General features: G+C 48.8%; 1 protein-coding gene across 1 annotated transcript; it reads right to left on the bottom strand.

Moving 5' to 3' along the window:
- Positions 1 to 11,312: 11,312 nt before the first annotated feature.
- On the bottom strand, positions 11,313 to 12,165 carry LOC133767672 (large ribosomal subunit protein eL29-like). Its single transcript, XM_062202104.1, has one exon. It carries the CDS (start codon positions 12,143 to 12,145, stop codon positions 11,426 to 11,428), a length of 720 nt encoding a protein of 239 aa, XP_062058088.1. The 5' UTR covers positions 12,146 to 12,165; the 3' UTR covers positions 11,313 to 11,425.
- Between the last annotated feature and the right edge of the window lie 2,292 nt (positions 12,166 to 14,457).

Genomic DNA, 14,457 nt, shown 5'->3' with positions numbered 1-14,457 from the left:
CTTTATGCTAACAATTTTGGCAGCTTATGTGAAATGCACATAGTTCTTCCAAAACACAAATTCAGAAAACTGACCTGGAAAGAAAAAAAATTGTACAGCATCATATGCATTTAGGAAATTAAATTCATTTTCCAAAGCTTCCCCAGAGATAAAACTTAAAGGCCTAAATAGTTTCACTGGTGACTTCTACCAGACAGAAGAAATAATAGTATAATAATATAGTCTTTCAGAAAATGGAGATGGATCAAATGCTTTCCAATTCTTTTTTTTTCTTTCTGTTTTTTTTTTTTTTTTTTTGGACAGGCAGAGTGGATAGTGAGAGAGAGAGACAGAGAGAAAGGTCTTCCTTTTTGCCGTTGGTTCACCCTCCAATGGCTGCTGTGGCCGGCGCATCGTGCTGTTCCGAAGCCAGGAGCCAGGTGCTTCTCCTGGTCTCCCATACGGGTGCAGGGCCCAAGGACTTGGGCCATCCTCCACTGCCTTCCCGGGCCATAGCAGAGAGCTGGCCTGGAAGAGGGGCCACCGGGATAGAATCCGGCGCCCCAACCGGGACTAGAACCCGGTGTGCTGGCGCCGCAAGGTGGAGGATTAGCCTGTTAAGCCACAGCGCCGGCCTCCAATTCATTTTAAGAGAACAACATAACCCAGATATCAGACCCTAATGATTACAAGAGGAAAAACATTTCAGAACTACAGTTTTAATTCATACAGGTGAACAAAAAACCCTTCATTAAGTGTATGGCAGATCAAATCCAGAAATATTAAGACATGAATCACTCGCTTTTCTTCTCCTTGTGTATCTGCCCTGCTGTTTTGGTGTACGCTTTGGTGTGATCTCATGGCAGTAGTTACTGCGCTTCGGCTTCCAAGATAGGACTTTGTGAGCATTTCTTTCTTCCTTTCTTTTTTTTTTTTTTTAAGAGTTATTTATTTATTTGAAAGAGCTACAGAGAGAAGGAGAGGCAGAGAGAGAGGGAGAGAGAGAGAGAGAGAGGTCTTCCACCCGCTGGCTCACTCTCCAATTGGATGCAACAGCCCGAGCTGTGCCAATCCGGAGCCAGGAGCTTCCTCTGGGTCTCCCCTGGGTGCAGGGGCCCAAGCACTTGGGCCATCCTCTACTGCTTTCCCAGGCCGTAGCAGAGAGCTGGACTGGAGGTGGAACAGCCGGGACTAGAACTGGTACCCATATGGGATGCCAACATTGCAGGCAGTGGTTTTACTGGCTACGCCACAGTGCCGGCCCCGTGTGCATTTCTAACAGGGCTGTTCTAGTGGTGATAATGCCTTCCGCTTTTGCTTGTCATAGAAAAATCTTTATTTCTCCCTCACCTCTGGAAGATAGCTTTCTGGGAATAGTCTTGGCTGACATTTTTTTTTTTTAGGACTTTGAATGTTGTATTCCATTTTCTCCTGCCCGTAAGGTTTCAGAGGAAAAGTCTGCCATTAATTTAACGGGCATTCTCTTGTAACTGACTTATGCCTTTCTCTTGGTTTTAAAAATTTATTTATTTGAAAGTCAGAGATTCACAAAGAGAGGAAGAAAGTGGGGGAGCAGAGAGAGAGAGAGAGAGAGAGAGAGAGAATCTTCCATCTGCTGGTTCACTCCCCAGATGGCTGTAAAGCTCAGGGCTGGGCCAGGCCGAAGCCAGGGACCAGGAGCTTCATCTGGGTTTCTTATGTGAGTGCAGGAGCCCAAACCCTTGGGCCATTTCTTCTGCTTTTCCTAGGTCATTATCAGAGAACTGGATTGGAAGTGGAGCAGCCAGGAAATAAACAGGTGCCCATGTAGGATGCCGGCATTGTAGGCAGTGGCTTTATCCCCTACAGCACAACACCGGCCCCTGTTTTAAGAATTCTCTTTGGGGCCGGCGCTGTGGTGTAGCACGCTGCCTGCGGTGCTGGCATCCCATGTGGGCACTGGTTCAAGTCCTGGCTGCTCCATTCAGCTTTCTGCTGTGGCCTGGGAAAGCAGTAGAGGATGGCTAGGAAGGGTGGCTTGCTGCGGAGCTGCAGGGAGCAGTTCCCGAGGTGGGGGTGGGGCAGGTAGGCGGGGTCTCAAGATGGTTGCAGGCAGCTGAGCCTGGGAGAGGGAGGGTGCAGTGAGCACTGGGTTCTTTCTCCAGGGCAAGGCATCCGTGTGGGAGCCCAGCAGCTCCAGTCGGGTGACGTAAATGCCTCAGGTGCCTGTGACCCAAGCTGAGAATGCCCGGGGGCCCTCCTGCTTGGCCTTTTCCCATTCCTGGATTGAGGTTGGTGATGCTGTGTGCTTGGTTCCCGTCCTCACAAGGCCTTCGCCATCTGCCAGCTGTGCAGCGTACTCACTTCCCTGCCCCACACCCCCGTGAGCCTTCTGAGGTGCCCTGGGACTCGGTTTCCACAGCGTCGGGCTTCAGTGGCAGTCATGGTTCGTCTTTGCTCCAGCCAGAGCCGTCACAAGCCAGCATCTGCATTAAAGAGACTTTAGATTCAGCGCAGGTATCTTGAGTGGGCAGGTTAGTGCGCAGAGCTTATGTTTTCACCGTGTGAGATGAACGTGTTTTGGGATGTGAGGAAGACACATTGCAAAGCATCAGTCTGATTGAGAATGGAACAGCCAAGCGGTCTATTAACTGCATCCATGCGTTTTTCCAGGCTCACCTGGGCCCGGGTGGAGTTGTCTTCCGGAGACTCTCACGCCTGCACTTTCTCTCTAAGGTTCACCTTTGGCTGAGGCCAAGCCAGGGCAGGTCCTTTCTGTGGTCCTGAGTCCACGTGATAGTTGACCTGCTTTGCCTGGTTGAACTTCACATTCCTTTTGAGGCTTTGGGATGGACATCGGGAGGGGAAAGGGAAGAAAATCCCCATTGGAGGGGTTGGTTGTACTGTAGTACAAGCCCATTGCCTGCTGCACACCAAGGCTGTTTGCTGAGTTAGGCTTGGGCCTACTTCCCAAGAGTCTATCTGCTTTCCCACTACAGCTCCCAGGTCTCCCAGGCCCAGCCAGTCCTGCTGTCCTTGGCCTGCGGTGGAGCATGGCCCCAGGTTCTACCAGTTTCCAGAACCTGAGCAACATGACTTCATTAAGTGCAAACAAGGATGACTCAAAGAAGCTTGTGCTGGTGGAACCTTGAGATGAATTCAGAGGGAGAGGAATGACAACTTGGAACAGGCCTTTGAGAGAACCATGATGAGGTTTCTTAGATAAAATCAAATCTTGATGGGAACTCAGGGAACGTTTTGCCTAACAGAGATAATGAAAGCAAAGTTGTGCTCTTTTTCTTGTTGAAATGAAACGGGGGAGGTGGGCTGGATGACAAGACTAAGGATGCAGCGATCTGTAATTAGAACATGGGAGCATGTAAGAAGGCATTAGAGACAACGTGGATCGTCAGCGTCTCAACTACAGCTTGTACGTTGACTACCTTTTGAGAAAAAGAGTTTTGTCTGGAATATTGGATAAGCTCTAGAGAGAAGTGATTTTCTACATCAAGGGTTGGTATCAACTACTTCCAGTTTTTTTTTTTAAGATTTATTTATTATTGTATTTGAAAGGCAGAGTTACAGCGATAGAGGGGGAAACACACACACACACACACACACCTTCTACCTGCTGCCTCACTCCAAATGGCTGCAATGGCCAGGGCTGGCTCAGAATCCTGGAACTCCATCCGTCTGTCCCAGGTGGCTGGCAGGGTCCAACCCTCGGGCCTTTCCCCCTTGCTTTCTCAGGCACATTAGCAGGGAACTGGATTAGAAGTGGAGCAGCCAGAATTTGAATCTGGTTTGCCAGCGTTGCATGTGGTGGCTTAACCCCTGGACCACAATGCTGGCCTCTCATCTATTTCCGTTAATGCTTTGGTCAAAGGCCACTTGGGTAATACACTTAGGATCCCCGATTCTCCTACCCTTTTCTCTGTCCTGAGAAATAGAGTATTTTGACCCTTCGATGAACAGGCTAACTGTATGTCTTTCTCTGCCAGCTTGAATCCAAGCTGGAGCCTTGAGCATTGCCAGACACTGATAAGGGTGTTTAGGTTGTTGCCTAGAACACTGAAAGAACTAAGTCCTGGCCGGCGCCGTGGCTCACTAGGCTAATCCTCCGCCTTGCGTCGCCGGCACACCGGGTTCTAGTCCCAGTTGGGGCACCGGATTCTATCCCGGTTGCCCCTCTTCCAGGCCAGCTCTCTGCTGTGGTCCGGGAGTGCAGTGGAGGATGGCCCAAGTCCTTGGGCCCTGCACCCCATGGGAGACCAGGAGAAGCACCTGGCTCCTGCCATCGGATCAGCGCGGTGTGCCGGCCGCAGTGCGCCGGCCGTGGTGGCCATTGGAGGGTGAACCAACGGCAAAGGAAGACCTTTCTCTCTCTCTCTCTCTCTCACTGTCCACTCTGCCTGTCAAAAAAAAAAAAAAAAAAAAAAAAAAAAAAAAAAAAGAAATAAGTCCCAGTCTGAAGCTGAGTTCCTTAAGCCCTCATAAAAAACTGCGCCACCACCCCCTTGTAGAGGACAAACCTAGGTAGGAAAATTTTCTCTCATTATACTTCATGAGGGTCACTGCAGTGCCCGTGGCCTTCTGTGCTTCTTTGGAATCTCCATCAGCTCTATCTTAGGGGCTTCAGCATACTCCCTTGTAGGTGTTTGAGGGATGACTCCAGCTGGGCTTGGTGGGGACTCTAGCTGGGTTTGGTAGCATCAATTATAATGTTGCCTTTTTCTAAAAAAAAAAAAAAGATTTATTTACTTATTTGACAGAGTTGGGGGGGGTAAGGTGGAGGGAGAGAAGGAGGGAGAGAGAGAGAGAAGAGGGAAGAGAGAGCTTCCTTCTGCTGGTTCACTCCCCAAATGGCCGCAATAGCTGGAACTGGACCAGGCCAAAGCCAGGAGCTAGGAGCTTCATCTGGGTCTCCCACATGGGCCACCATTTTTTTTTTTTTTTTTTTGGACAGGCAGAGTTAGACAGTGAGAGAGAGAGAGAGAGAGAGAGAGAAAGGTTTTCCTTGGTTCACCCCCCAAATGGCCGCTGCGGCTGGTGCGCTGCGCTGATCCGAAGCCAGGAGCCAGGTGCTTCCTCCTGGTCTCCCATGTGGGTGCAGGGCCCAAGCACTTGGGCCATCCTCCACTGCCTTCCCGGGCCACAGCAGAGAGCTGGACTGAAGAGGAGCAACTGGGACAGAATCTGGTATTGGGCTATCTTCTGCTTTCCCAGGTGCATTAGCAGGGATGGCTCTTTGGGGGGTCTGTTATTGTTTGAGTTTCCCTCAAGTCCCATGTGTTAGGGGCTTGATCCTTAGAGTCTTAAGTTAATGGATTCAGGAAGGAACTTAATTCAATTATGGTGTATGAAAGTGGGGCCTTAGAAAGGGATCGTATCGAACTGGATGCTGGGGTGAAGCTCCCGTCATTGAATCAGGGTGGTTTTATAAGGAGGGACCCCACAACAGCAGGAGCCACTGTGCACTTGCTCCTCATGTGGGATCTCTGTCCTTAATGTGCTGTACATTGTGATTTAATGCTATAACTAGTACTCAAACAGTATGTTTCACTTTGTGTTTCTGTGTGGGTGCAAACTGTTGAAATCTTTACTTAATATATACTAAACTGATCTTCTGTATATAAAGAGAATTGAAAATGAATCTTGATGTGAATGGAATGGGAGAGGAAGCGGGAAAGGGGAGGGTTGCGGGTGGGAGGGAAGTTATGGGGGGGGGGGAAGCCATTGTAACCCATAAGCTGTACTTTGGAAATTTATATTCATTAAATAAAAGTTAAGAAAAAGAAAAAAGCAGGGACCCCAGACATGGGAAGAATGTGCCCTCCCTGTCTTTCTGCTTCCTGGCCCAACACGTGATCATCCCTGTGTAACATGCTCCACCCTCTCCAACCTCCACCGTCATCAACTGCAAGGCTGATGGGTTACCTGATCTTTGACCATGAACCTCCAAACCTGCGAGCCTGGAAAAACCCTTCTTCCTGCCTAACTGGCTCTCACAGGTGTCTGTTATAGTGATGAAAAGCTGACTAACACAGAGGCCTTTGATATTCCAAGTGGATTTTAGAATGGATATTTTTGCTCTTGCAAAAGAGTTGTTGAGGTTTTTGTAGGGGTTACATTGATGCTGTAGATCATTTTGGATAGCATTTTAACTGTCTCAAGTCCTCCCGTTCACAAACACAGATGTCTTTTCATTATTTGTGTCATCTTTCATTTCTTTCAGCAATGTTTTGTGGCTTTCAGTACACAAATGTTTTGCTGCCATGGTTAGATTTATTCCTGAGGATTTTATTCTTCTGGATGCTATTGTAAATGGAATTAGTTTTGTAATTTCCTTTTTGGATTGTTTATTGTGCATGTATAGCAATGCAACTAGGGGTGGTGTGTGGTGCAGTGGTTTGAGCTGCTGCTTGCGATGGCGACCGCCCATATGAGCGCCAGTTGGAGTCTTGGCTGCTTCACTTCCGATCCAGGTCCCTGCTAACGTGCCTGGGAAAGGAGCGGAAGATGGCTCACGTGCTTGGCTCCTTGTGGTCCGTGTGGGAGACCAGGATGGAGTTCCAGGCTCCTGGCTTTGGCCTGGCCCAGCCTCAGTCATTGTGGATGGAAGATCTCTGAGTCTCTGTCTTTCCCTCTCTGTTACTCTGCCTTTCAAATAAATACATCTTTTTTTTTGAAAAAAGAAATGCAACTAATCTTTGTGTATTGATTTTATATTCTGAAACTTTGTGGAATTAATGTAACTGTGTGTGTGTGTGTGTTTGTACTCTTCAAGATTTTTCTACATACAAGATCATTTCATCTGGGAACAGAGATTATTTTTCTTTTGCAGTTTCTTTCTTGACTATTCTAGCTAGAACTTCTAACACAATGTTGAGTAGATGTGATGAAGAGTGGACATCCTTGTCTTGTTCGCAATCTTAGAGGAAAAACTTTCAGTCTTTCACCATCGAGTGTGATGTTAACTATGGGTTTTTCTTATATGGTTTCACTGTGTTGGGATGGTTTCCTTCCTAAGGGGAGATGTCAGCACATGAAAAGGAAAGCAACTAAGAAAAAACAAACAGAACACTAAGTGTAGCCTGTGAAGCAGGGAAGGAGACAAGGTTTATCTGTGGTTTAGTGTCGGAGACCATGGCACGGCCTGAGCTCTGCTGAAGCGCGCTTGGCCGAGCTGCAAAGGTGACCGGTCAGGCTGTGCGGCTGGCAGAGGTCAGCCGCCTGACGCCGAGGCAGGTGTGGAGATGCCGTGGGCTCGGGCAGCAGCAGTTGAAACATTCTCTCCTGGTTAGTGTGTGGTGGGGAAGAATGTGTTTTCTTTAGGATTTGTCGATACTGGGATGATCATGATAGTTACTAGTTTTTAAGTCGTTGTGTGTACCCTGTGGTTTCCTATACTTTCCTGTAAGCATTGAAACTTATTTTTTCTTGTTATTTTGTGCTTAAGCTTCCTTATTGCAAGACCCCATTTTTATGAAGCTGCACATTGTTTATGATGAATGGATTACGTCACTGGTGATAATAAACCTGGGACGAACCGGGCATCAGGGCCTCTGCTGTTGCCTTTGGTCTTTGACAGAGAGACTCCGGTTTCCACACACAGAATCCTTCCTCTGCGTCTGTTTCTGTTGTGGGCGAGGTTGGGCCTAAATTTCTATTTCAGACTCTTGCCTTTTTAAAAATTTTTTATTTTTAATTTTTGACAGGCAGAATGGACAGTGAGAGAGAGAGAGACAGAGAGAAAGGTCTTCCTTTGCCGTTGGTTCACCCTCCAATGGCCGCTGCGGCCGGCACATCTTGCTGATCCGAAGCCAGGAGCCAGGTGCTTCCTCCTGGTCTCCCATGCGGGTGCAGGGCCCAAGCACTTGGGCCATCCTCCACTGCCTTCCCGGGCCGTAGCAGAGAGCTGGCCTGGAAGAGGGGCAACCGGGACAGAATCCGGCGCCCCGACCGGGACTAGAACCCGGTGTGCCGGCGCCGCAAGGTGGAGGATTAGCCTGTTGAGCCTTGGCACCGGCCAGACTCTTGCCTTTTACTTGGAGGAGTCTGAGTACAGGCACAAACGTGCAGTGCAGCGCGAAGAGGTTTATTTACAGAGTGAGAGAATGCACAGGCACCGGAGGGCTTTATCTAGAGAGAGTGCGCACGGACGGGTAGAGAGGGACTTCCACACCCTGCTTTCCCTGGGTCCGCAAGGGGAGAGAGCAGGGGAGCGAGAGAGAGCCCCCTCCCCTCTACCAGGCTTCTTACACGTTTAGAAAAGGGAGTGGTTACGAAGTACTGCCCGAAGGTCCCAGTGAGGAGAGGTACATCCTGGGGAAGGGGTCATCTGATTGACAGGCGAGTTGATCTGGTAACGAGGAGTAGGAGAGGTGTGGCTTCCAGGTCCTGAACTTAAACTGTGTGCCTGGCTTGTCCCACATCACTTCTGTACTCTGTGCCCTGCCCTGCCTCACTGGACGAAGCCGAGTGGCCCCCGGCGTGGGGCCTGGAGAGAAAGTCCGCCGGAGAGGAGAGGATGAAGTGAAACACAGACGGCCAGCGGCAGCCTTGGTGCTGGTCAGAGTCGCGACCGTGAGTAGGCGAGTGGTTTTGTTTTGCTCAAACCAGGGTAACAGTGGGACCAAAATCAATCTCTGGGAGGTAGCATTCTGTTCAGTTACTGAAGTATATGCTTAAACAATCAGGAGCTAACATCTCAGAAACTAAATTGGAGGACCCTTTAGATGCTGTAATTAAGCATAATCCTTGGTTCCCAACAAGGTACTGTAGATGCTGAATGTTGGGATAGAGTAGGGAAAGATTTTATTTATTTATTTATTTTTCAAGATTTATTTATTTGAAAGAGTTACAGAGAGATAGAGGTGAAGAGAGAGAGATCTTCCATCCGCTGGTTCACTCCCCAAATGGCTGCAATGGCCAGAGCTGGGCCAATCTGAAGCCAGGAACCAGGAGATTTTTTTGGGTCTCCCATGTGGGTGCAGGGGCCTAAGGACTTAGTCCATCTTCTGCTGCTTTCTCAGGTGCATTAGCAGGGAGCTGGATTGGAAATGGAACAGCTGGGACCTGAACCAGCATGTGGGATGCCAGCACTGCAGGTGGCAGCTTTACCCACTACACCACAGCACCGGCCCCAGTAAGGGAAAATTTTAAAAGGGCTCACAAAACTGGAGCTTCTCCCCTGGTGACAATTTTCTCTACTTGGAGTCTAATAAAACACATTTTGGAGCCCTTAAGAGAGCCTCCTAGGCGAAACGGTCCCACTGCTGCATTTCCTTCCACAAATCCTTTCGCTTCCTCTGCTGACGAGCCCAGGCAGGCTGCCCTCAGTCCACTGCAAACTGCAGTGGAGTCAGCTCAGATCAAGCCCAGCTCGCAGGTCCCACAGCCATGGAACCTGGTCCACAAGCAGAAGGCCACATGCTGCCTTTACATCAGACTTTGGATTGCAAGTCTCTGAAAGCTCTTGGAAATAGTGTGATTGAAATCAGAGTGACTGCCCCTTCTACTGTAAGTATGACTGAAACCATAGGTCGAGTGACACACCCACCGTGGGATTGGTTCGTGTTAGCCAAAGCTACGCTAGATGGAGGAGAGTGTTTGATTTGGAAATCTAGCTTAGCAGGTTTTTGTCAGGAATGAGCACAGGCTAATCGAAGAAATAACATCCCAATCGCCTTTGAAATGCTCACTGGAATAGGACTTTATCCAGAATTGGAGAATTAGCTAACTTACGACCAACTCTGAGCTTATGAACAGCACATAGGGCTTGGATGACTATACCAGAAACACGGAATGCCCAGGGGCCCTTTACTCAATGTTTCCAAGGCCCTAGCGAGCCATATTCCCAACGTGTGGATCGGTTAATATGAGCAGTTCAGACAGGTATCACACAGTCAGGCTGCAGAAATTCTGATAATGCAAATGGAATGTGAAAATGTAAATAAAGATCGTGAAAAGACTGCAGCACTCATAAAAAAAAAAAAAACACGGGGAATTTCAGACTATATTAGAGTTTGTCAGGCTTTCGGCAGAACTGGCCATGCCCAAGCAATGTTGGCATCGGCTCTTAAAGGAACATATAGTGCAGCCAAAAGAGGTGTTTCAGTTGTGGTAAATTAGGACATTTGTGAAAGGATTGCAGGCAGAATCCAAAAACTACAATGAGTCACCTGCCTTTTGCTGCTCAAGGGTTATGCCCTAGATGTAAAAGAGGCAACCATTGGGCAAATCAATGGGAACCTAAGTTCTATCAGGATGGCACTCCTTTAGTTGTTCAGCCTTTGAGAATCAGGAAACGGGGCCCGCCCCGGCCCTGTCAACCAAGGAGGGCATTTGTGAGCCACCTCAGACAGTGCAGGGCTGGACTTACCTGCTCCATCTCGACAGTACTAACCTTTGAATAAAGAGTCTAGGCCATTCTTACAGGAATATATGGCACTGTTCTGTCGAAAATAGGTGGATCGGGGCACTTGGCGTAGCGGGTAAAGTCGCCACCTGCGGTGCCAGCATCCCATATGGGTGCCAAGTCGAGTCCCGGCTGCTCCACTTCTGATCCCGCTCTCTGCTATGGCCTGGGAAAGTGGTAGAAGATGGCCCAAGTCTTTGGGCCCCTGTATCCATGTGGGGGACCTGGAGGAAGCTCTTGGCTCCTGGCTTTGGATTGGCACAGCTCTGGCCATTGTGGCCATCTGGAGGTGAACCAGCGGATAGAAGACCTCTCTCTCTCTCTCTCTTTCTCTCTCTCTCTTTCTGCCTTCAAATAAATAAATCTTTAAAAAAAGGAAAGAAAATAGTTGGATTAATCATTGGAAGAAGTGAACCCTTCACTAAGAAGGGTTTACAAGTATTACCTGGAGTCATTGAAACTGATTTTCAAGGGGGGAATTAAAGTAATGGCAAAGTCAAATCCTATTCCTACATTGCAACCAGGCATGAGAATTGCACAGTTACTAGTTTTACCTTATCTTCATCTAGGAAGAAGCCAGTCTAAGGAGCGTGGCGCTTCAGGCACTTCTCAAGTGTTGGGACTCAGGCCCTTCCTGCAGAAAGACCTCAGATGATGACAAAGGTAAATGGGGAAAGGATCAGGCCCCACAGGCTCAGGGGCAGACGCCTCTGGGATCCACAGGCTTGGGAAGCCACACCCCAGAGTGCAGACTGAGTGGGTTAGGCGCTCCCACCTAGGAAGGCAAAGTGCAGGAGGACTTTTCTGGGGAAGGCCTGAAGGAAAATCAGGCTATTGTAAGCTCTGCATAGCTGATATTCCTGTCACCTTATGCAATCAAGATTTGCTCTCAGCCATGAAACTAAAACTAACCACTGAGAATTTTTTTTTTCCCCTGTCTCGGGTTTATTTGTACAAACAGCACAGGAGGACACTAGCCCCACGCAGACAGCAGCCCAGGGGTCACACCAGTCCTTCTGCCCTTGCATTGGCAGGCATAGGCTGTTACTAGGGAGCCTTTGCAGGGGGCTGGGCACCTTTGGGAGGAGCCTGAGCCGGAACTGGGGCTGCAGGTGTGACCTGGGCCTTGGGCTTGGTTTGGGCCTGAGCCTTGGGCTTGGCTTGGGCCTGGGCCTTGGGCTTGGCTTGGGCCTGGGCCTTGGGCTTGGTTTGGGCCTGAGCCTTGGGCTTGGCTTGGGCCTGGGCCTGGGCCTTGGGCTTGGCTTGGGCCTGGGCCTTGGGCTTGGTTTCAGCCTGGGCCTTGCCCTTGCTCTTGCTCTTGATTTGAGCTGGAGCTTGGGCCTTGATTTGAGCCTTGACCTTGCCCTTGATTTGGGGCTCAGTCTTGGCCTTTGCCTTGGTCTGTGGCCGGGACAGCCTGAGACCCCTAGCAATGCGGGCACGGGCACGCCTTCCAAGCTTGGGGTGGGCAATGTAGGCAAGTCGATCAAGCTTCCGGCTGACACCCTTCGGGATCGTGGGCTTTACTTCCTTAGGCTTGACCAGGGCCTTGATAGCTTCAGCACGTGCAGCCATAGCCTTGGCGTTGTTGGCCTGCATCTTCTTCAGGCCCTTCTTGTTGTGCTTCTTGGCAAAACGCATGTTCCTCAGGAACTTGGGGTCCACCCCTTTCAGAGATTCGGATCTTTGTGATCGGGGTTTTTTGATGCCATTTCTGTGCCATTTTCGGGACTGGTTGTGCGTGGTGTAGTTCTTGGAGTTGGCCATGTCTGCACCGTAACCCACGGCTGCCGAAGCACCTGGGACCGGAAAGAGAAGAGAGAGGCCGCCTGAGAATTTTTTTTAAAGATTTATTTATTAGCCGGCGCCGTGGCTCAATAGGCTAATCCTCTGCCTTGTGGCGCCAGCACATCGGGTTCTAGTCCCAGTCGGGGCACCGGATTCTGTCCCGGTTGCCCCTCTTCCAGTCCAGCTCTCTGCTGTGGCCCGGGAGTGCAGTGGAGGATGGTCCAAGTGCTTGGGCCCTGCACCTGCATGGGAGACCAGGAGAAGCACCTGGCTCCTGCCTTCGGATCAGCGCGGTGCGCCATCCGTGGCGGCCATTGGAGGGTGAACCAACGGCAAAGGAAGACCTTTCTCTCTCTCTCTCTCTCACTGTCCGCTCTGCCTGTCAAAAAAAAAAAAAAGATTTATTTATTTATTTGAGAGAGAGAGTTACAGAGAGAGGGAGAAAGAGAGAGAGAGAGAGAGAGAGAGAGAGAGAGAACCCCAAAAGGCCACTGTAACCGGAGCTGAGCTGATCAGGAGCCAGGAGCTTCTTCTGGGTCTCCATGTGGGTGCAGGGGCCCAAGCACTTGGGCCATTTTCCACTTCTTTCCCAGGCCACAGCAGAGAGCTGGACGAGAAGTGGAGCAGCTGGGACTCAAACCGGTGCCCATATGGGATGCCGACGCCACAGGCTGAGGCCTAGCCTGCTATGCCACAGCGCCGGCCCTGAGGATGTTTTTCTACAAGTACTTCTGACGTGTCTCATAGTTCCCTGGGCTGGGAAATAATGGAAAGGTATGATTATTCATCAGGTCAAGGATCAAGAGAAAATAGTCAAGGAGTCCCTGAGCCTACTCAGACTCAACCAGAAAACAATCGGCAAGGACTCAGCTATTCTGAGGATTTTTCCGTGGGGCCACCGAGGCTTCTCCATTAGTCCATGCAGAGCCCGTGCAGTGGACTAATGCTGACCCTGTATGGGTGGGTCAGTGGCCCCTGAGTGAGGAGAGGCTCTCGCACGTACATAAATTAGTTGATGAGCAACTTAAGGAGGGACATACTGAAGAGACCACTAGCCCTAGGAACACATCCATTTTTAGTACCCCTAAAAAGTCAGGAAAATGGAGACTTCTACATGACTTTAAGAGAAATAAATAAAACTGTGCAGACTGTGGGTGCTTTACAGCCCAAGCTTCCTTCCCTCACAGCAGTTCCTGCAGAGTGGAAGTTAGTAGTTATAGATCTCAATGACTGTTCTTTTTTTTTTTTCTCCAATTCCTTTAGCACCTCAGGATAAACAGATTTGCTTTTTCAGCACCAGCATTCAATATAACATAGCTCCCACGCAAAGGTATCAGTGGAAGGTTTTGCCTCAAAGAATGAAAAATAGTCAAAATAAACCTACTATGTGTCAGAAATTCATTGACAAAGCCTTAGCAGATACTTCCAAATTTCCTTCTATTTATCTCCTACATTATATGGATGCTATCTTAGTTTCAGCTCCTCCAGAAAGATTGGTTCAGCAGGTATTACTAGAAACAGAACAACATCTCAAAGCAAAAGGGCTTTCTATTGCGCCTGAAAAAATACAACAACTACCACCCTTTAAATGTTTGGGAACAATAATTGCAAATAGATCAATTAAGCCACAGAAGATAGAGATCCAAAGGGATAAAGACTCTTAATGATTTTCAAAAGTTATTGGGAAATATAAATTGGCTTCATCCTTATTTAGCAATTTGTTCTCACCAATTAGCAAATTTATTTAAAATGCTTGAAGGGGATCCAGACCTTTCATCTCCTCGACAGATGTCATCTGCTGTGCTAGCCGAATCAAAGCTGGTGGAAGCGCAGACTTCAATCACAGCGCACTGATCATGCTAGTACTTCCCGTAGTTCTTCCTGCCAGTGTGTCTCCCATGGCTGTTCTTATACAACAACGGCCACATTTCAGTGCTGTAGAGTGGATTCATCTCCCTAATCAGGAAATGAAGACAACTGCACTATATGTGAATCTTATAGCAAAAATCATCAACCAAGGACGTAAGTGTCTTACTCAACTTACCAGGCAAGATCCAGAAATTATACATGTGCCTTCAGATAAATGTCAAAGAGAGACCCTTTTTCAAATTTCTGTTCCTTGGCAGATAGCCTTACCAAATTTTGCAGGACATATTGATAATTGTCCCCCCAAAAATAAACTTCTAAGGTTTCTACAAGAAACTACTTTTATTGTTCCTCAAATCACTTGGACACAATCTATTCCAGGTGCAGAGACATGCTTTATGGATGGGTCCTCCAATGGGAAGGCT

This window comes from Lepus europaeus, chromosome 10 (genome assembly GCF_033115175.1).
Source record: "Lepus europaeus isolate LE1 chromosome 10, mLepTim1.pri, whole genome shotgun sequence".
Classification (NCBI taxonomy): Eukaryota; Metazoa; Chordata; class Mammalia; order Lagomorpha; family Leporidae; genus Lepus; species Lepus europaeus.
Note: the sequence above shows the minus strand (reverse complement) of the source record. Positions and strands in the feature narration are given on the sequence as shown.